The 22,360-nt window shown below is 34.0% G+C and overlaps 2 protein-coding genes across 3 annotated transcripts; one reads left to right on the top strand and one right to left on the bottom strand.

Annotated features, from left to right (window-relative positions):
* The first annotated feature begins 260 nt into the window (after positions 1-260).
* LOC118031566 (uncharacterized) lies at positions 261-10,419 on the top strand. Its single transcript, XM_035036023.2, has 23 exons — positions 261-539; positions 647-710; positions 813-1,430; positions 2,027-2,274; positions 2,436-2,504; positions 2,621-2,755; positions 3,527-3,645; positions 3,726-4,031; positions 4,407-4,494; positions 4,584-4,689; positions 4,795-4,905; positions 5,161-5,324; positions 5,551-5,671; positions 5,793-6,017; positions 6,101-6,291; positions 6,876-7,043; positions 7,121-7,226; positions 7,848-7,985; positions 8,815-8,976; positions 9,055-9,255; positions 9,412-9,606; positions 9,709-9,780; positions 9,880-10,419. Exons 2-23 carry the CDS (start codon positions 672-674, stop codon positions 10,030-10,032), a joined length of 3,735 nt encoding a protein of 1,244 aa, XP_034891914.1. The 5' UTR covers positions 261-539; positions 647-671; the 3' UTR covers positions 10,033-10,419.
* Positions 10,420-11,713: 1,294 nt separating this feature from the next.
* Positions 11,714-14,694, bottom strand: LOC118031565 (uncharacterized). 2 transcript variants are annotated; one of them, XM_035036022.2, is made up of 6 exons: positions 14,086-14,694; positions 13,458-13,551; positions 13,124-13,281; positions 12,495-12,522; positions 12,253-12,361; positions 11,714-11,997 (listed from the first exon to the last, which is right to left on the bottom strand). In XM_035036022.2, the coding sequence occupies exons 1-6, from the start codon at positions 14,356-14,358 to the stop codon at positions 11,916-11,918; spliced, it is 744 nt and encodes a 247-aa protein (XP_034891913.1). In that variant the 5' UTR covers positions 14,359-14,694; the 3' UTR covers positions 11,714-11,915. The 2 variants fall into 2 exon arrangements, with proteins under 2 accessions (XP_034891913.1, XP_034891912.1); XM_035036021.2 differs by having other exon boundaries at positions 13,124-13,284; positions 14,086-14,692.
* Positions 14,695-22,360: the final 7,666 nt, after the last annotated feature.

The raw sequence follows: 22,360 nt of genomic DNA, 5'->3' as shown, positions 1-22,360 counted from the left end.
TCTCTTGCGTGCGCTTTTTATTATCGGCCTGATGTATAGAATATTTGTTGATTAATCTATGTTATTACCGCCTCTGTTTATTGATACCATCTGCTGTCCTTCCACGGCGTCGTATTTCCTCACTATTAACGTAGACGACGGCGTTTTGTACAGATCACGTTGATGTAATTAATACTCTTCCTTTTCTGGGTGATATGGAAGAGAGAGAATCTAAAATAGAAAGAAAAAGAAAACCCTCGCTGTCTCTCTCATTCTCATATTTAATTACCTGCAGGAGAGAGAGAGAGAGAGAGAGAAGCAGAGAGAAGCTTAAGCGTCTTGCAGTGGCTTGGAAAAAAAAAAACAGTACTATCAAAAAAAGCTTTTAAGAGAAGCAAACTTTTCTCAAATCACACTGTCTTCCACTTCTTCCACTTCTCCATGTTGATTTCGTTTCAATCATCTCTCTCTCGCACTCGCACTCACTGACAGTCCTTCTCTCTCAATCGTGATCTCTCACTGAAGTCCCGTTGCTTTCATAATCTTAGAGGTTTGATTCGGTTGGTTTCTTCCAATGCTTTTATTTCACATTATATTTATTTGTTTCTCTTTCTGTTTGTTTGTTTGTTTTGTAAACTGAGATTCATGTTTTTGTGTCTGTGTTTAGGTTTTTTTTTTTTTTTAAAAAAAAAATGTTCCGTGAAGGTCCTGACAGCCGTTGGGCTCGAGAGGTAAAGATAATAATATTAATAATTTCAACAAAATTAATTTTATTTTTTATTATTAAACAATCGTAGTTCACTGAGATCTAATAATGTTTCTTGATTGAGAAGCAGAAAGAACCAACTACATTCGCACATTCAAGTTTAAGACCCAGAATTGATCCAATTAGAAACGGCCGAGGGCTTGGCTTACCTCCAGCTTCTAAATTCAGAAGTGGACACTTGCCATCCTCGGCAATTCCGTTACCTAGAACCCTACCTCCTGATGCCGATGATAGCCGGTCTGTCTCAGACAATGACATGGTCACGGAGTCAGATGAGGACGATGTTTATGGTGGACGGTATTCCTTCGATTCATCTCCACAGGACGAAAGAGTCCCCAATTCCACCACTAATCAACGAAGATATGGAAATGCTGCCCGAAGGACCTCGCGATATGCCAGTGATTATGGGTACTCTGATGTTAGTTCTTCTATGGAGACTGTGGCAGGTAGAGGGGGGAATTTCTCTGAGAGATTGGTTGGAGGGAATGCGCGGTATGCTTCTGTTGGAAGGAATGGTTATACGGAGGATGAGGAGGAAGGATCAGATTCGGCAGGTAGTTCAGAGTTTTCTGCCAGTCAAGTTGGGAGTGTGAGTAGTGCTTTGCCGAGGAGTAAATTACATGTTTCAGAGGGGTATGCTTCAAGTGTACCTTCTCAAGCTACTGTGGAAACTGTTGCTGCCAAGGTTTGTTTACTTCAGTTTAATTGTAATTCGGAGTTTGGGCTGCATTTGCGTATGTTGTGTGTGTTGGGTTGTGCATGTGTGCTTAGATGCCTGATGTTGAATGTCTGTAGTCATATTGCTGTTATTTGGTTGCTGTACACTGAGGTTGCTCAGGCTACATGAAGAGTCTGCATAGAAATATCAGGATTTATTAACACTTTTTAGGCATCCATGTGTGCTGTTTCAATTCGATAAATACATGGTATAGAACATCCTTAGCAGATGTGAGGCATCATTTGAGGTTTGCATACCATATTGTAGATATACAATTTACGAGAATCAGAACTAAAGCAAGTGTCTAGAGAGCCAAAATGAAGGATGATTGTTTTGTGTCCATGTTGTATAATCTGAATTTCAACTTTCTGTTGGATGAACTAGTATCATTTTCACTAATTCTGTAACTTGTTAGCAATTTTATCTGAACCGTGGCGTGATGAATTGTTGTTTGGGCCATCCTTCATCTATTATCTGCTCATTTTTACAGGATAAGCTTTCTGCATGGTTTTTGCACTTTCATGTTTTTACAGACTTTAGTTGCTGAGCTTGTTGATTTGCAGGATTTGCATTCCAGAAACCTGAAGAATAATAAATTTTCTCATGATGATGACATTCCCAGTGCGCCTCCATTTTGTGGAGGTCAGGAAATTAAAGAAGGTGCCCAAAAAGCATTTGGAATGCATAAAGCAGCTGGCCCTGAAAATTCACATGGTCTCCATACCAATAATGATCCAAATAAAATAAAAAACGCAACTGGAGTTGAACTGAAGGACAATAGTGGAGACCAGAATCCAGATAAGTTTGTAAGGTTTGTGAAGCTTTTCTAATAGTGGCTCTGTATTAGCTGAACTGATGCAACTGCTCTTTATTTTAGAAGTCCCTTTATTGGTATTTCACTGAAATGGGCTATTTAATTGTTTATTTTAAATAAATCATATGAATATCTTTATATTTTTTCTTCATTCACAGAGCAACTGCTGGTGCAGAGGCTGGCACATCTGGCTCAAACCCAGCTCGAGTCCCAACATTTCATGCAAGGTATTGTGTAACTAATGCAATAATTGTAGATGTTGAAGAAGATAAAACTGATATTTCATCTTTTGCCTTTTTTTCTGTTCATTAAATTTTTAATAGTTTTTATAAATTTAACACAGTGCATTGGGGCCATGGCATGCTGTAATTGCATATGATGGGTGTGTGCGGCTTTGCCTTCATGCTTGGGCTAGGGGTTGCATGGAAGCACCAATGTTCTTGGAAAATGAATGTGCTTTACTACGGGAGGCATTTGGGTGAGTTTGCCTTTTCCTTTCCTTTTTCTCCTATAAAAAGAAGAATATCTGATTGACTAGGCAAATGCAACAAGGTGAATGGGATGTCCTCTGACTTAAAATATTTGAGAATTCTTGAATTCCACCATACTGTTGCAAGAGTGCAGAAAATTTTATATTCTTTTTCCTTAAAGTTACTACCAGTTTTATATTTTGATATGCATTTATAATGTTTTGGCTCAGAACTAGGGCTGTTGGAGCATTAACAAAGTGGACTGACATACTAGTTTTTTTGACCTGGACACTTCTGCCTGCCCCTTTTTGTATTATAATTGCTTTGTGTGATATTCTATGATGAGATGCTTTAGCCGCCATTAGTTCAAGGGCCATCCAGGTTGTTTTCATCAGGTTTGATGTGTAAGAATTTGTATATAATTAGGAGAAAACAGTGCAATGGCCATTTTGTTTTTAGACAACAATATGAATTTTGAAGCAAATTTATTTTCCAGATGAAACCGTATCAATTCCCAAAGTATTAATTAGAGGTTTATGAGTTAATGGAAGTCCTCCAAAGTCTGTGAAGAGGTTTACTATAGCATATCAATGTGTTGTTTAGTGTCTGAGATTTAAGAACAAATTTCATTTTTGCTCTTACTTAGAGAATCTTTATGTGATATCATTTTATTCTGTAGGTAACCATGCATGTTATGGCATCACTGTGAAGATCCCTTAAATTCCTAATTTGTAACTTCCCACAATCTCACTGTAGCTCCCATTTTTTGTATATGACAGTGTACATCACGTGCTGCTACAATCAGAAGAGGAATTATTGGCAAAGCGCTCTTCTGAGCTTGTTAGTGAGGGAGCTGCCCCAAAGCCTAAGAAAATAATTGGGAAGATGAAGGTGCAAGGTAATACTTATCCCAGAATCAACATCTTCACCATCAAAATACTTGTTCTCAGCTGTCCTTTTATCTCATTTGTTGTGCAGTCCGTAAAGTTAAAACAAGTCTCGACCCACCCAGTGGCTGTAGTATTTCATCTCTTTCAGCACCAAAGCTAAAATTGGATGTGGTCCAGTATCGCTTATCCAAGTTTCAGTCATCGCTTTCTTCTGCTTGGAAAACTTTTCGAAAAATCCGTGTCGCCCCTCGTGTGCCTGCTAATGGTTCTTTCTCACGCCAAAGCTTGGCATATGTGCATGCCAGCTCTCAGTACATCAAACAGGTTTCAGGACTTCTGAAGATTGGTGTTACTAGTCTACGCAACAGCTCATCATCATATGAAGTTGTGCAAGGTATGCATAGTTCAAAACCCCAAACTTATCGGTGGGGAATGTGAATTTTACATGGGGATCATACTATTTTGTTGCTCCGAGTTGTTCAGCTGTAGCTTTTCTTTGGATCAGTAAGTCATCCAATCAGAGAGTTACTATTTTGACCTTGATGGGCTATTTATAGGAAGCCCAGATATAATGATTTGGAAAGCTATTTAGCATGGTCAGATAGAGGTGCTTGGCTTGTCAACTTATCGGATGTCATCCCAAACCATCTAGATAATTGTACTGTTCAAATGTTAACCGGTGGCTTCATTCATTTCTGTGCATAAACATCTGAGCCTGCTGAATCCTGTTCATATTCTTAACAGCATTTCTTTCTATAAATGTAAACAGAAACTTACTCCTGCTCATTGAGACTGAAAAGTTCAGCAGAAGAGGATGCCATCAAGTTGCAGCCTGGATCTGGTGAAACTCATGTATTGTATGTATGATTATCCAATACTCACCTTTTTAAATTTAATTTTTATGATTTTCCAATTCTAATTGTGAAAGGTATTGGTGACTCTACAGCTTGCCAGATAGTCTAGGGGATGATCTAATTGTTGAAGTACTAGATTCCAAAGGGAAATATTATGGCCGTGTCCTTGCTCAAGTCGCTAGTATTGCTGAAGACTCGGTAATCTTCTCTGAGTATTTATCCACAGAAATCTTTAAGCTTGGATAAAATCAGTTAGCAATGTATGTTGTTTTGTTTTAAGACTCGTATTGAAATTGGATGCAGGTTGACAAGCTCCGCTGGTGGTCTATATACCGAGAACCAGAACATGAGCTTGTGGGCAAACTGCAGCTCTACATAAATTACTCAACAAGTTCAGATGACAGTAATCTCAAGGTAAAGCTATGCTATAAGTAGTACCTTTTAAACAAGTAGATTATGTCTAGCACTTTCCTAAACTGTTTTCTCATAATTGATTGGAGTTGTATGCAAAAGTCTTTCCTCACCCCACCTGAAAAGGTAGAGGGTATTTTACTGTGTGAATTCAGTGTAGTATTGATTTTACATTTTGTGTGCTCTGTTTCTCAGAAATTAATTCTCATAGGTTATGTAATAGTGTTATGATATTGATTTCTGTTTCTTTTATTCTAGTGTGGCTCTGTAGCCGAAACTGTTGCGTATGACCTTGTTCTAGAAGTTGCCATGAAGGTTCAACATTTTCAACAAAGGAATCTATTGCTTTATGGTTCATGGAAATGGCTCCTAGCTGAATTCGCCACGTATTATGGAGTATCCGATGTCTATACCAAGCTGAGGTAGGATATAAGATCTCGACTAACTCTACATAGATTTTGATTCCCAACATTATGTAATTCCTTGAGGGGCTCATGTGGATGTTGGGCCCAAGAAAGGGAAAGATAAAAACGGTGACCTGATTTTGAACTTTTGACTGCCATTTGGAGCAACATTGCTTTTGAATTCTAGTTTCTGTCGTGATTGGTATTTGAATAGAATAGTGCTATTAATACATGATGTTGACAGGTACCTTTCATATATAATGGATGTAGCTACACCAACAGCTGACTGCCTGACTTTGGTGTATGATTTGTTAAAGCCTGTTATTATGAAGGGCCACAGCAAGAGCATGCTGAGTCATCAAGAGGTACATATAAAAAAATTCAGTTTTATGTATGTTCCTATCATTATTCTTGTTGCTTTGTGTTATTCAAGTCCTTGTTTTGCTGTTATGTTTCCATGATTTCTGTTGTTGTCTGCTTTACCAGAACCGAATCCTGGGAGAAATCAAGGATCAGATTGAACAGGTTCTTTCTGTTGGTTTTGAGAACTACAAGTCTCTTGATGAATCATCACTGTCTGGTATTATGGATGTGTTCAAGCCTGCAACTGGGCTTGCAGCACCTGCCTTGGAGCCTGCTGTCAAGCTTTATACTCTTCTTCATGACATACTGTCTCCGGAGGCACAAACAAATTTAACTCATTATTTCCAGGTACAGACAATTGAGAATTTTCATGTAATGACCTCTTTGTAGGTTTTTTATTTCTTTGTATAATTGAAGGATTGTTTCTTCAGGCCGCTGCCAAGAAAAGATCAAGAAGGCACTTGACTGAGACAGATGAATTTGTTAACAACAATAATGAAGCAACATTGATGGATTCTGTTGCTATGTCTACTGCTTATCAGAAGATGAGTTCTCTTTGTATGAACATTAAAAATGAAATTCAGACTGACATCGAAATACACAATCAACATATACTTCCCAGGTATTTCTTTTCTTTTTGAAATGACAGCAGAATTAGCTTCTTCTTTTTTTAATTTCTGATGATGTATTTGTGGAGAACAACTGGATCATTTATACTAGCTAATATAATGAAGTTACTGATACATATTAGATGATGTTTTCTTGGTGGGAATAGTTGTGTTTTCCTTGCTGGTAGAATGTATTAGATTCTAATTAGATCTTGATATCAAATGTATTTTCTGCCAAGGATATGCTACAGTTCATGTCATATAGAAATTTATCCCAAGTATGAACTGCTAGAAGAATATGGCATTGAAGTTATAGTGTCTGATATTTTGGAGTGCAAGTTCTTAATGGTAGCCTTTGCAAGTGAACAGTTGCTCATCAATTTCTCAGGTGTTTGTACCTCCAGTGGATATTTCTATAGATTTTTTACTAGTGTCTGTGTCAGTTTATCTTCTTGCATCAGAATTTTGGCACCTAAATCGAATGAAGTTTTGTGAACTGTGTTATTCGTGTATATGTTTGGATGGTTTCTTGCTTGGCACTTTGGTGATTCAATGTCAGACATGCAAGAATCTGATATTTGAGTTTCTTTTCCTGCAGTTTCATAGACCTTCCAATTTTATCTTCGTCCATATACAGCACAGAGCTTTGTAGTAGATTGCGTGCTTTCTTGCTTGCATGCCCCCCATCTGGTCCTTCACCCCCTGTAGCAGAACTTGTTATTGCAACAGCTGACTTTCAGAGGGACCTTGCAAGCTGGAACATTAGGTAATGCTATCATTGAGGCAACTTTGTTGTTTCTTTACCTTGTTTTCAGGTCATTTTATGTCATTTTTTTTTTCTAGTCCTGTGAAAGGAGGAGTGGATGCGAAAGAACTGTTTCATCTGTATATCATGATATGGATACAAGACAAACGCCTTTCTTTGCTGGAATCGTGCAAATTAGACAAGGTATGTAGTTAACTATATACTCCCTCAATCCTGGATTAAGTATCCTCAAGAATGCACAATTTTTAAGGAAACCATTAAAAAATATTATTTTGTTCATCTCAATAATTTATCTTTCCATTTCCACCCTTAATTATGTTTCTCCATTTCCATCTCTATTTTTGTTTTTAGTAAATTTAAAATATGATAAATGGTGAAAAAGTAAAATGGGCTATTTATTATACTTTGACTTTTGAATTGGATATTTAAATCGGGACTGCCAAAAAAGGAAAGGAGGAAACTTATTTAGGGACTGAGAAAGTAATTTTATATGGGTACTGTTTTCATCCAACTATAGCTGTCTTAAACCTTGAAGTGATCGTGCATGACTTGAAGCTTGCATCAAGGCATGTGTAATGGTTCACTTACCAGGCTTGATCACCATATTGCATTTGAATGTTTAATTTGTAAAGAAGTTTTGTGTGAGTTGCCTTCAATTTCTGTGGGATTTGAAGGTGATCTGCAAATCTTTTTTATTTTCTTTAAAATTTATATATCTGCAAAGAATATTGTATGGGACTTCATTGCATGTTTGTTTCAAGAAGATTGTGCTTGGAATTATCTCAACAGCTTATTTAATTGCAGGTAAAATGGTCAGGTGTCAGGACGCAACATTCTACAACCCCCTTTGTGGATGACATGTATGACCGCCTCAGAGATACACTGGAACGGTATGAAGTAATTATATGCAGATGGCCAGAGTATATCTTTGTTCTAGAGAATGTAAGTTTCAGATCAGTTCTTTTCCCATGATTTTGTGATCTTGTTTCTTCAACCCTTCTTGTTGCTCATGCTGCATGTGTAGATATACCATTTGCTTACTGAAGTGGCATAATGAGGTGCATTAAACATCTATAAGTCATGCAGATCCAACATACTCCTTTATATTAGCCAATCAAATTATTTTCCATTATTTTTTCAATCTCAAGGGTTTCATAATGAAGAATTCTTGTTCAATTCTTTCAACATTTAAATACATAAATCAATAGTTGTACACGAGATGCACCCAAATTGAAAACAATCAAAAGCATGTTTCGGGCCTTTATGGACTGAATATTCCTTCACAATATATATGTGTGCTGGTTGTGTTTTCAGTGAGCTCATTAGAATAGAGTTTGCTGTTTATTAATCAACAAAATCTTTAAACCCTTTTCCTCAAGGTGCCTAGTCTTGTCCAATCAGCACTGGGCTATCAAATTTTTCTTGCTTTCTGTGCAAGCTTGGGCTAAGGGATCAAATAGGTAGTTGTTTCCATGTCCAATGGAGATGGTAAACAATCCCTTAGTATGATGATATTGCCTCTGTGTAAGTAAAGCAAAAGTAAGGTAGAAGAAAGTCAATTGGTAACACTGTGCGTAGCTGCTTAAGGTAGTTCTATATGGAGCTTCATTTGCTTTTTTGACTCTTTCATGTTTTTCCCACCCACAGTTGATCCTCTTTATCTTATCATAGATAGGAGACCTCTCTTTTTTTAATGAAAATGAAATAATGATAATGATAATGATATTTACTGAACGTGTTTGATGCATGTGGGCTATGCTTAAAAAAAAAGGCTATTGCTGATGTCGAAAAGGCTATAGTGGAAGCTTTGGACAAGCAATATACAGACGTTCTAGCACCATTGAAGGAGAACTTGGAACCTTCGAAATTCGGCCTCAAGTATGTGAAGAAGCTTACAAAACGATCTGTTTGCTCATATATTGTCCCTGATGAGGTGAGCCACTTCTTTCAATGTTTAGCATGCTTTTAGCTATGCGATATTCTTATGGTGTGCATTTTTTATTCTATTCAGCTTGGAATTCTGCTTAATTCCATGAAGAGGATGCTTGATGTCCTGCGTCCCAAGATAGAAACTCAATTTAAGGCATGGGGTTCTTGCATGCCTAATGGTGGACACACTGCTCCTGGAGAGCGTCTTAGTGAAGTGACTGTCATGCTAAGAGCCAAATTTAGAAGTTATCTGCAGGCTGTTGTAGAAAAGCTAGCAGAGAATGTGAGTATCTTTTAAATTTAGACTTAAATTAGTCTTTTCGTATCAATGCAATGCAAACAAGAGTGTTCTTTTATGCAGATTATTGTTTTATTTTCTTGAGTCTGATTAGATACTGATGCAATGAGTCCGAGTTTTACTTATTTTATTTGGTTACAGACCAAATTACAGAATCCTACAAAATTGAAAAAGATTCTCCAAGAATCAAAGGAATCTATGGTTGAATCTGATATTCAAAGTAGGATGCAGCCGCTGAAAGACCAGCTGACAAACACAATTACCCACCTGCAATCTGTTTTTGAGACTCATGTCTTTGTTGCGATCTGCCGAGGTTACTGGGACCGAATGGGGCAGGTAATTTTGTGAGAGTGGATCTATCACTAATTTTGTTTTAGATTCTGGGTCAGCCATTTTGCTGATGTCATGATTTTTGTTTTTATTTTATTTGCATCATAGGATGTTCTGAGCTTCTTGGAAAACAGGAAAGAAAATCGATCGTGGTACAAAGGTTCACGAATTGCAGTGTCTGTAAGTATTGCTTTAGCAAATATCCTATTTCAGTTAAATGAAGAGCTCCATATCTGCGTTCCATTCGATCCTAACCTCACCTTTTATCAATTTTTGCAGGTCTTGGATGATACCTTTGCCTCGCACATGCAGCAGCTGCTTGGAAATGCACTACAGGAGAAAGACCTCGAGCCTCCTAGATCGATCATGGAAGTTCGCTCAATGCTCTGCAAGGATGCTCCAAATCACAAAGACAGCACCTATTACTATTAAACATCTGTTTAATTTGTAGGTAATGGTGCTGTGGTCGTAGAGTATGAACTCGGAAAACCTTGTTAATTGTGCAAAGCACCCATGGGATGAGACGATGTCATCGGCCTGATGCAATATGGTCGTCAGGTATACTTCTTGGCTACAACCAATTTTGTCTGGAGAGCACGCAACTTGGCTGCTCAAGATATTCACAAGCTTCTTCTGCCCACCATAGTAGGGTTTCTGTCATTATAGTATTATGATAAAAATTGTATAGAGCAGCCGAAAGACGATATCACACTCTTTTCTTTTCTTTTTTGTAATTTCCAAATATATTATTATCTTATAGCTTTCCATTACCCCCTTCGTTTCATTGAGCTTGTGGGGTTTTGAATGGTTTGACCAGAACTGCTCCCACGATGCCAAAACTTTTGTACGGAGGATAGAGGGAGGGAGGGAGATTACGGCGCTGACAATATCTGTACCTAAAGTGTCACACGTTAGCTTATTTAGAATAAAACACAACTTATGCCATGGAATGGCAAGTCATTTATTAACAATATACTATTTGTAAGCAAATTGCTGGTCTTTAGAGGAGTCTGCCTTTCAATCAAACCACTAGAGAGAGAATCCCATCTTCACATTGCAGGCAAGGGTTTTGCGTGGGTTAGCTTCCCACAGGCGTCGCACGTTTCTACGTGATCACGTAACTGGACCATGTAGAAAGATGAGGAGTGTGCGATTCTCCGTGGGAAAAAAATCGTCTGAACAATTCAAAGATCATTTGGGAGGTCAATAAATTCATTCTGTGTTTGGAAAATTCACTTGATAGTCGTTCAGGTATTGGTCCAGTAGTTGAAGATGCCTGGCTTTAAAATATACATGGCCAACGCAACTCAGAAAAATAATAACAAGAAGAAAAATGCAAAAATGCTGCGAGAGTTAAATGGGCAGGAAATAATTTGGCTTCGACTGCCGACCCTAAATATAATGGGATATTTGAAAATATAATAATTATTATTTTTTATTTGAAAATATTTTAAAAAAATATATTGTTAACATCACCACACCAATTTAAAATAATCTTAAAATATTAAAAAAATAATTCGAAATGAAAAAATAAAAAACAAATCTCAAAAATTCTTTTAAAATATAAAAATAGATCCAAAGCTAGAATCGGGTTATCTGCAATCTGCAATCAATTCTTACCTAAACGCAAAACTATAGGAACTTTACCAGAAAAGGAAAAGTGAGGAATGATTGGCTGGCAAAAGGCAATCTTGTAGAGGTTTTTCCAATTGCCTGGCGGGCTTCCTACTTAACTCTGAAATAAAAAGCTCCATTACCTTCCACGTGCAATGTACTAGGAGACTATTTGAAATAAGTATGATAGCAGTTATACCTTCCGTTTACAATACTTTTTATTTAGAAAAATATTAAAATAATATTTTTTTTATTTTAAATTTTTTTTAAAAAAAACCAACACGTTAATAATATAAAAATATAAAAAAATTTAAATTTAAAAAAACACCAAACAGACTCCAATGCAAACATTGCTCTCGGAGCGCATCCAAACCATTTTTTACAGCCGAAACGTTGTTTTTTTATCACCAAGCAAACAATGAAACATCGTAGATACATGTGAATCACATTTCTGCCATTAGAGCCAATAGTCGAGGACTCCAGGATAGATGACAGGACGGAACTAACAAGATCTCCATCTTGACAATGAATTTGAATTGGCACTCGGAATTATTTCGTGGAAGAATATTTACAAGATTAAATCATGTCAGAGAAATCAATTGATCTGTAGCTTGAAAAGAATGGCATACAACTGAAACACCAAGCGGCAATCACAGCACACGCATAAATACAAGGGTGGATCCCAACATGTAACAAGGACTTCAGAGAAGCTTGGACATAACATGACAGGAAGTCCAGAAGGCTTTAGAGGCAGCCCTGAAGAGCATAGGGTTTTGATATAACCTGTCAAGTAGAGTAACCAAAAAAGTTAATTAAAAAGTCAGAAAATATTACTTTGCAATTATAGTTGAATGATTATATGCATGTCAAAAAATCATTTAAAGAAAAAGCAATTCCGACAGTAAATGCTACAGAAAGTTTTACTGGGCAAAACAATAATGGATATTGTATACAAGAAATCCACAAAAAAAAGAGATTAATTGTATGATCGATGCAAGAAAGAAACAACCACTAAAATTTTTAAATGAGATAGCCTACCCAATGGCAGTTGCTCCCCAAGAGGCTGCATTATAAATGACTTTGCTTCCATCCCAGGCCTTCCGAAGCTTTCCTTTTTTCTTTTTGACTGAGAATGTCTTGCTAAGGGCTAAAGGAAATATGAGAGGAGATGTCAGAATTCTTTTGCACAGAGTGCTGAAAAAGAAACTTATTTCAACTGAAGAATAAAATGTGCTCGGAGAAGATGGGCTGAGAATTAATTAGAAAAGCTTTGGACTGACCTTCCTGGAGTTGTGCAGGGGCCAAGTCCTGCAAGAAGAAAGTACCCAAGTAAGAATAACAGACAAAATATCCATTTTGGTTAGCACTAATACACCTAGATAAATCCTTACAGCCTGCAGCAGATTAAAGGCCAACTCATTGTGGTGAGACAACAAGCACAGTTCACTGCTCAAAAATCTTGCATCAAGAAATCAAACAGCTGTGAACATTGGTCAAACAAGATATTTCATTCTAATGATTAACATTGATTGTCTTCCACCATGCAAATGTTATAAGGTTATTTCTCAGAGGATAGACTGTTGATTCCAACTGCTTCCTTCTTCACTAATATGATTGCCCCTTGATATTCTGTGTTTCTGTGTATACGTGTGTATGTTCAAGCCTGTGTGCATATGAAAATACATCCATGTTTTTTAATGTGTGGCTATATGAGGAATAGACGACGCTAAAGTTTTATTAATTCTTGGGAATTAACCAGCCTGGAGAATTCGTTTAACAGTTGTGTTACAGATACAACAGGTGGGGCAAAAGGTTGGGTCTAAGACACCAAAGCAGATCATCATGATTAGCATAGTTTATTACTAAAACAATGGTGAAAAAGTTACCATGAAGTAATAACATTACATACCTTTGTCTGTTTAAGGGACAACAAATAGGCAGCCATGAAGCAAGCGATACCCTCTACTATATCTTCTTGCTGGACAAGAACATAATCTTCCTGATCTGATCCATCATTTTCACCTTCCCAGAGATCATCCCCACTGACCATGTCCCAAGAACTACCATCTTCTGCCACCACACGAGAACTCATTAGCATCTAGGCTATATACGGAAAACAACTATCCTAGATATCCAAGCACTGACGTTTCCAAAGCTAAACTTCAACATAGAAATAAAAAATGCATGCAGTTGATAGCAAACTATCAGCTATGTTGCAGAAGTAACAGTCTTTCAGCACTTACCAATGTTTTGTGAACCTGGCAGTTGAGCACACTCTAACTCTAGCTTCTCAAGAAATTCGGGGCATTCAACTCTTGATTTGAGGAGGTCGCATAACTGCATCAGGAAAAAAAAAAATACCCCCACAATCATACCTAGATCAAAATCTGGAAAAATAAAACTTTGACAAGGAACTAATTGCGGTCTTATTGAGACAAGATAACTAAATAACACCCCATATTGCAATTTAAAACAGCCAAACAAATTCCATCAAAGACCAAAATGTCAACCAAGGAATATTGATGGAATCTTTTTACAATTATGTAGGCATTATCCAAGTAAAATTAGTTGTCTAAGTAATACTAATTGTCTCTTTCACTTGCGCAATTCTCACGAAAAAAATTAACATTAAGAAAAAAAAAAACCAGCTAAATAGTTAACATCTCTGAAGCAAATTTGAGTACTTTCTCTTCTGTTTATTTATTTAATTACTCCAATAACTCACAGCAACCAATCTTTTATTATGAATAAACCATCATAATCATCGATTATCTCCGAGGATAAGTATTAGCTAAACGAAGAAGTTTTCTTGTAATCGAACACCTATAATTTGAAGTAAGAAAACTAAGCCAGAAATAAGCAAGACTCTACCTCATCGGCTTCTCGATCGCCGAAAGAAGTTGATGAGCAGTCTCGGCTCGGAGACGACTCCACATCCCTGGATTCTGCGCCACTGGTATCTCCTTCTTCGTCATCTTCAACGCTGTCAGTGTTGTTTAGCAATTCAAGAGCTCTCTGGCACTGCTCCAGTACCACCACCAAGGTTTTTCTCCTCACGCGAACTTGATCCTTGTCTGTTTGCTTGTTTCTCTCCTCCAAATCCACAGCCGACGAAGATATCGGGCTGGAAACCTCGAGTTCCATGCTGTAGAATACCAAATTGCGCAGAGAATCAGCAGCTTTCTTTTCTTTTTTAAGAAACAAGTTTACTGATCTGTTGTCTCTCAGAACCCTATAAAATTTTAAAAAGATAGTTCGTGTTCTATAGGGATCCGAGAAACTGTTCTTGTTTGGCTTTCAGAGGAAGAATTTGTAGTGTTTAGATTCGACATCCTATGATTATATTTTTTAATTCTATCTCGCCTCTGCTTTTCGGTTGTCTATGGATCGATTGATGTCTGCAGAGGGGAGGGGAGGGGAGCCGCCGCATAGGGTAGCTTTTCCTTTAATTTAATTTAGTTTTATTTTATTTTGGTTTTTACAGTATTGTGTTTAATATAAAGTTGATTTTATTTTACACATTTGGATTTTGATGAGGTAACGTTAGGTTTTTGGTTCCGTGGATCAGAGGAGTTTTTTACCCCAATTGGACGGCTCACGTGATGTTCTCATTTTACACGACACATATTTATAATGCTAGAGTAAGGACGCCAGCATTTTGGACACGTTCTTGGTATTGTAATTTTTTTTTAGAGAAATCAACACATTGGTCATTCTTCATTTTATCTCTGTTGTTTGATGGATTACATTTTATATATTCAGTAAACTTAAAATTTCAAACCTTGTGAAATGATGTTATTACCCTTGTATAAAATTTCAACCCTTGTAAAATTATTTTCAAGCTCCAGTACATCTTGTGAGGCATTATTAAATATAGAAACCATTTTTATTGAGTTTTTTTCTTAAAAATTAATTCAAAAACACCAAAATTATGATAACTAGAGGCTAGAGTTTGTCCATCCGAGAGCTTCTCTCTTCTTTATCAATGAATTTTTTTTTTCTTAATACCCCTTCAATGTGGTGGGTGGTAAGGATGATCATTTTTAATTTAGATTATTTTTATTAAAAAAAATAAACCAAATTGAAATTAAAAAAAATACCGAACCGAAATTAGTTCAAACCGATCGGTTTTGGTTTGGTTTAGTTTTTTAAAACAAAAAAATTCAAACCGGTTTAGCTCGGTTTGCTCAGTTTTTTTTTTTTAGATTTAGTTTTTTTTTTTTTTCAAACTTGTAAAATAAAACCAAGTTAATTTTTTTTCACATTTTATTTTTTTTGCTATCTTTTTAATATTTTTTAATTTAATTAATTTTATTTTAATTTTTTGCTCGTCCTTTAATAAATGATAAAATAACTCAACCTCTAACACCAAGATTTGTTCACCGTATAAAGAAAAAAGAAGATTGTAAGAGTAAAGAAAAGGCATTTTTTGAAATAAAATACTATTAAATTAAGCATAGTCAATAATGGTCAAGAGACTATTTAAATATCTTTGACGCTGTGCAAATTAATTGATTTATTTTGATAAAACACAAGCAATAAATTATGATTAACTATTAGTACAATATATGCAACAAGTTTAATAATTGATGAATGAATGTTTTGTGACGTAAAAGAATATTCCTTTTCATTGATTTTAAGTTTTAATGCTGGTAAAGTGTGTTCAGAAAATTCATGTCGAGATTATGTGTTTTTTAGAATATGATATGCCATGTTATTTAAATCTAAGTATTTTTTTTATAAAAAAAAAACCCTCTGGTCAAGTTACTTTCTATTACACTTATTTTCAATACATGCACCCTGACAATTCTTTCCTTCCTCTGTATTCCTCTTGCGTTGCTGAAAAATAAGACGATTGCCACATCTTAGCCACAGAAAATATAAAATCAGTATCAATAGGTTAATCTTGAAGAGTGAGGTTCAATGAATGTTATTTTTATCCCTTTAAACATCTCTTACATGTTAGTTCATGGCTCGTTAATTTTGTTTTGATTCCACTGGATTTTGGATTTTTGTACAAATTAAAGAGTGTTCAGGGTTTAAATGTTATTTTCGAGATTTCTAATATGTTTTTTTGGGATTTTTTTTTGTGAAAAAGGTTAATAAATATATTTTTTTATCCAAAAACTCAATTTCTAGTTTTTCAATCGCTCAAGGTGATTGAAAATGCTCGAGTTAATATAATGTTGCCTGCTATGATAAACGACAGGTCATCCATTAAGAAAAAAACATTAGAATTCTTTACACACTCGCATGCGTACATACTTGTATAAAAAAAAGAACTTGAACTTGGCATGTGAACTTGACATTCCAAGCCATACATGGGTTATCTTGTTTTTAGCAAAGCGCTTGCTTGGTTTGCTAGGCCTGGTCAGTAATTAATTTTAGTTAAAATTTTAATTAACACTCTATTTTATTTTCTAGATTATGTAGTTTAATTTTTTAAAATAAGTAGATAATCTTCAAAATTATTTATGTAATTTCATAACATTTCAAAGTGGTTATTGTAATTTATTTTAAAGTTTTTTCTTATGAGTTTTTTTATAAATAAATTGTATTTGTGTGATGTATTTATAAAAATAAAAATCATTTGCACATGACAATTAAAACTAACCTCTAAGATAGATAAAAGTATAAAATAAAATAGATAATCCTGTGTGAAATATTTACATGGAAATCTATCTTTTACTTCTTACAATAATATCAATTTCCCATTTTAGTTTTTATATAGCGTTAATGACTATTTTCCAACTTATCAGTTCATATACCTTTCAGTTCATTTTATTAAGCTTGGCTAGTATATAATCAAATGAACAGCAAGTGTAAAATATTTACACGCGCGTATATTTTTTATTGATTACGAGGAACATCTACTTTACCATTTTAATATTCAAGTAGCCTTGATTCATACTTTTCAATTCGTTTTATTAAGTTTAGACATTACTAGCCTCGGAGCAGGTGATTCGTTGCAGGGCTAAATTATTATTTTTTAAAAAAAGTGTTTAGGTGATGCAATATGGCCTAATTAGTATGATTGTTATAACCGGTGTTTTATGTCATTTTTTACTCTATTTAAATAATTTAGTAATAGAATGATAGATATCAAAAAGAATAAGTATAAAATTAATATAAAAGATAAAAAAAATATTATAATTAAAAAAAAATTTTAAAAAGAACAATAACTTTTACAGAAGGATCGAGAAAGAAATTACAAATCAAAACAATAAAAAACAAATTATAAAACCTAACACCCTCAATCTAAAATTGAATGATAAAATTAAAAATTATTAAAAAATTTACAAAATAGCCAATGAAAATAATTAAAAATTAAAAGAATAAGAACCACAATATAGAATATACTATTTAATAAATTAAAATTCAATGACAAAATTGAAAACAAATAAAACTTTTATAAAAGAATTAAGACCAAATATTTAAAATTAAAAGAACTGGGGTTGAAGTTGAAATACCAATAACCAACATGATCAAACTGTAATTTCAAATGAGAAAATAGAAAATAAGGAAAAACAAAAGAAAAAAAAGCCCACAGATATAAAATCATATCATTTATGGTGACACGCATCATGCAATAAAAAAAAAGCACAACAACAATTCCAACTAGACAATATAAAAACATTTTTTTATGCTAGAAAACACTAAATGCGCTAACATAAAGGCGTGAGAGCCTTCTATTCACCTCATTCCTCTCTTTTTTTATTCAAATACAAAAATACCCCTGGACTAACTATATAATAACCAAAAACCACAATCAAGAACTGAAAATGACCTTTCACCCCATGCTTATTGTTTTTTTACTTTAAGGGTATTTTCATTGTTTTGTTGTATATTTTAACTGTTTATTATTTTTTATACTTGTGCAAATATCAAATTGATCATCAACTTAAAATATAATAATAAAAAAATCATTGTGAAAAGACAAAAATACCCTTCACTCTTGGTTTGAATTTTTTTATTTCAAATATAATTTTAATTATCTCATTGTGCACTCGAGATAGGGAAAGAATTAGCTGTTTCCGATCAATTTGAAAATGATAAATATACCATGTAAAAAAGCTTTAATATCCTTAGAAATTAGTGATTTTTTTTTAGATTAAGAGGTGGATGAGCTATTAAACTGTTACAGTTAATAATATAAATTTCTCTACCGCTGTGATATATTTCTTATATTAATTAAATATTTTTATTTTTCAATTTAAAATATATCATGATAGCAAAAAGCATGTTTATAATACCGACACTTTCTAGGTTACAAGTTAATTTGAAATCTTGATCTGCAGTAGAATGAGGATGCACTTACTATTAAATATTAAAAAATAAAAGAACATAATAAAATATCTCGCTAGTGGGTGCTCTAGCTAGTAAAGTATTAAAAAAATAATAATGTCATGAAATCAACTAGAAAACAAAACTTGATCGAAACTCGTAATGCACTGAGCTAGTTGGCAAGAAAGGACAGAGGTTACGTAATCAGGGAGGTTCAATCTTGGCATTCGCGTATCGTAACCGGCTGGTCCATGCTGGCCCGCATCGCCCTGGTCTGGGCTTTATTTCGATCCTGGCAGCCTAAGCTTTTGATGTTGGGCTGGCCATGCTAGCAGCGAAGCAAGCAGTGACTCTGAAATCTCAGTAAATGGGCTCCCTTTCCTAATTAGAAAACGACTACACCCGGTGTCCACACTTCGCTGCGTGGCACATAAAAAGTCAATCATTACATTAAAAAAAAATATGCAAATACCATTTTTCTTTTGCATATGATAAGATATTTAAAATGAGGATAATAAATTTGATACTGGTCATCACATGTGTTATTAAATGAAAAAAAAAACCTTCTTCAGATAATAATTTGATTTAAAAAAAAAAATCACGCCACCTTTATTCTAACTGATATCTGACTCCATGTTGAATGTAAAATAATAGATTTTCCAAGAAATTAAATTGTAAAAAGCTTCTAGAGTATGTAATGAAAGGATGATATTGACCTGGGTCAACACATAAAATTTATAACTTAAGTAATGGACATGGACACAATAAGCTGACTAAGTTGGCCAGTTCATGTCCTTCTTTTTCCTCCTTTTATTTTTTCCTAGTTGGGTCTTAGTCGAGTCTTAATTGATTTGAGTAAGATTAATTAAAAAGTTATAAAATAATTAGAGATGAATTTTAATAAATAAATAAACTCTGAATGAAGAAACTAAAAAAAACAAGAAAAAAAAACTAGGGGGTATCTTAAATCGATGTTAAATTTTCAAACCCACGGCATATAAAGAAATTTCAGTATTGAGTTCAACCAAGAAGTTCAATCTTCAATCAATTTAACTTTGAATGATGAAAAATAAAAAAATATCAATATAAAAAAATTATCAAAATAAAGAAAAACCAATAATAAAAAGAACAAGGAGTGAGTTTGACATTAAAATGGAATGAAATCAAACGTCGACTAATGAAATTAAAAAAAAAAAAATTAGGAAAATGATTGAAAATAAAACAAATAACAATAAAAGGAATTGATATAAAACATGATAGGTAAAAAAAATTAAAAAATGGTGAAATTAAAAAAATAATAATTCAATTTTATAAATCATTTCAAATAAAATAAATAACAATTAAAAGTACATAATCCAAATCTAAAAAAAATAAAAATCAAAGAGTTACTTTTAAAATTTTGATGTTTTGACGTGAACATCGAGGAAGAAAGAGAAAATATAGAGAAATAAAGTTGTTGATGCCAAACCAAGGATTCGTACACCACTCACATTGCTTGAATAGTGCAAAGGAGTTCCACACACGTCAATTGATTTTTCTATTTATATAATATTTTATATTTATTAGAAGATTAAATTCATGTCATTCAACTTGATGATAACAAAAAAAAGAAGATGAAAATGAAGAAAAAAACCAACGTGTATTAGTTTAATTTTTTTATTACAAAAATAATGAAAGTCATTTCATTACAATTAAAAAAGTAAATAAAATATAAAAAACCCTAGATTCTCATTTAAAAATACTTGTTTTCAAAAGTAAAAAAGTAATTTTATCATGCTTTAAAAGGTAAAGAAAATTAATCTCCAATCAATTTAATAAACGAGAAAATACAAAACCGTCTCAACAGCAAGATTATTGATTTTTTTTTTAAGCCAAAATGGTAATTACACTACAGTGCATGGCTATGCGTGTCCGTGGGCATAGTAAATCTACCTTACGTTTTAGGCGCTTTTTTTTTTTTTAATGTTATTGTTACCGCCGGTCCCCTTTGAGCTAGTCCAGCCTCAATCCCTCATCTTTGCCTAGAAGCGCAATTAGCGTGAGAAAACTGAGAAAGTAAAAAAAAAACACCGATGGCCCGTGTGTTTATGGTCCTCTCAAGGGTCGTCAAGAGTAAAAGGCGACAACATCCCTTAATCAAGGGCGACGCGTGAATGATGTGGTCTAGATGGAGCTGGGATCTCAGGACATTACACCAGCGGCGTGATTGTTGTGCATCATGGCCCTTTTCAGCTCCGCTAGAAATTCGGGAGGCTACTAGTCTATCAAGATCAACGCCCCCAATTACGACACCTCATCTTCCCATGTTAACCAGGGATTTTTTTTCCTTCCTGGTTAGAACAGGACAGTATTTGCCTGTCGTGTTTAAAGATTCACACAACGACAGGGGCGGACAAGGTTTTTCCAATCCTCTCGTTTCATTTATTTCCCTTCTTTTTCTCAGATCGAAAAAAATCACTGTCCGCACAAGTGCATTTATAAAGGGGTGTCTATGGATGGAGTAAATATTTTTTAAATATTTTTATATTAAAACGATAAAAAAAAGTATTAAAAAATATTAATTTGAAATAAATAAATGAAATAAAAATTTTCAAAAAAACACTTTTAAAACGAACTAGGTTTTAAGTCAAACCTTTCTATGAATCCCGTGTTCCATTCAATCAATGGCAAGCGCTAATTAAAAGAAAATAATCATTCGCAAAATGATAAAAAAACCGAGTGATCTTTACCTCCAGTCCTTGACCCCACAAAGAAGTCTCTGCCCTTGATACGGGACGATGATCAATCGATCACCAAACAACTGTATACACGCAAAATAATCCTAGAAAAAAAAAAGTGAAGATGCATAGTGGACGACATACAATATACGAGAGACAGAGAAATTGCTTTATAGATACGATTTGTGCGGTGCAAAGCATGCCCATGGCACCGACCACTTCAACATGCTGCGAGAATCATTAGGTAAACCTGGAAGAAGAAGAAGAAAATTCACACTCACATCACATCTTTATGAGGGATGGAAAATTGTGAAATTTGTGTTAAAAAAGGGATTGAATGTGTAGTTGGGCGCAAACTTAGTGTAAAATTAATCTATGATGTTATGAACTAATATGGATGTGTGTAGGACGAATAGGTAAGTGGATATGGTGCTGGGAATTTCGAAATTATATGTCGCAAAGATTGATTGAATGCGTAGTCGTGTGTAAACTTAGTGTAGAAATAATCTATGATGTTTGTACCTAAATGGACGTGTCTCGGAAGAATTAGCAAGTAAAAATAGTTTAATCACTAAATATTAATTTCAATTGTTTTTTCTTATTGTTTTTTGGGTTTTGTTTTTTTTTTTTTACAATTTGATTCCATTGGGTAATTCCTTCTTAATCTCATGTTTCTCATTTTATCTTTATGATTTTTTAATTTTTTAAATTTGATATTTATTGTTTTAATTGATATTTATTTTGTTTGGGTTTTTTTTTTTAAATTTCATCCTCCTTATATTTTTTTCTAAAATTTTATCATTATTTTTTTTTTGTTTTTGTTAGTTTTTTATTAATATTTTTTCAACGATTTCATAATTTTAAATTAAATTGATTTAGATTTACGTTTTTTATTTGAATCCAAAATACATGATTTAACGAGTTAGGTTTTTGAGATAAGATCTGATTTAAAAAATTCATATGAATTTATTTAGTTTTTTTTTTTAAAAAAAATTGATGTTTTTTTTTAGTTTTGCTTTGTTATTTTTTATAGTTGCATTTTATTATGTTAATATTGAATTGTTTGATCTGATTTTTTTTGTTATTTATTTATTATTATTTTATATTATTTAAATTATTATTTGAATCAATAACCCGGGATTTGA

Source organism: Populus alba, chromosome 11 (assembly GCF_005239225.2).
Source record: "Populus alba chromosome 11, ASM523922v2, whole genome shotgun sequence".
Taxonomy (NCBI): Eukaryota; Viridiplantae; Streptophyta; class Magnoliopsida; order Malpighiales; family Salicaceae; genus Populus; species Populus alba.
Note: the sequence above shows the minus strand (reverse complement) of the source record. Positions and strands in the feature narration are given on the sequence as shown.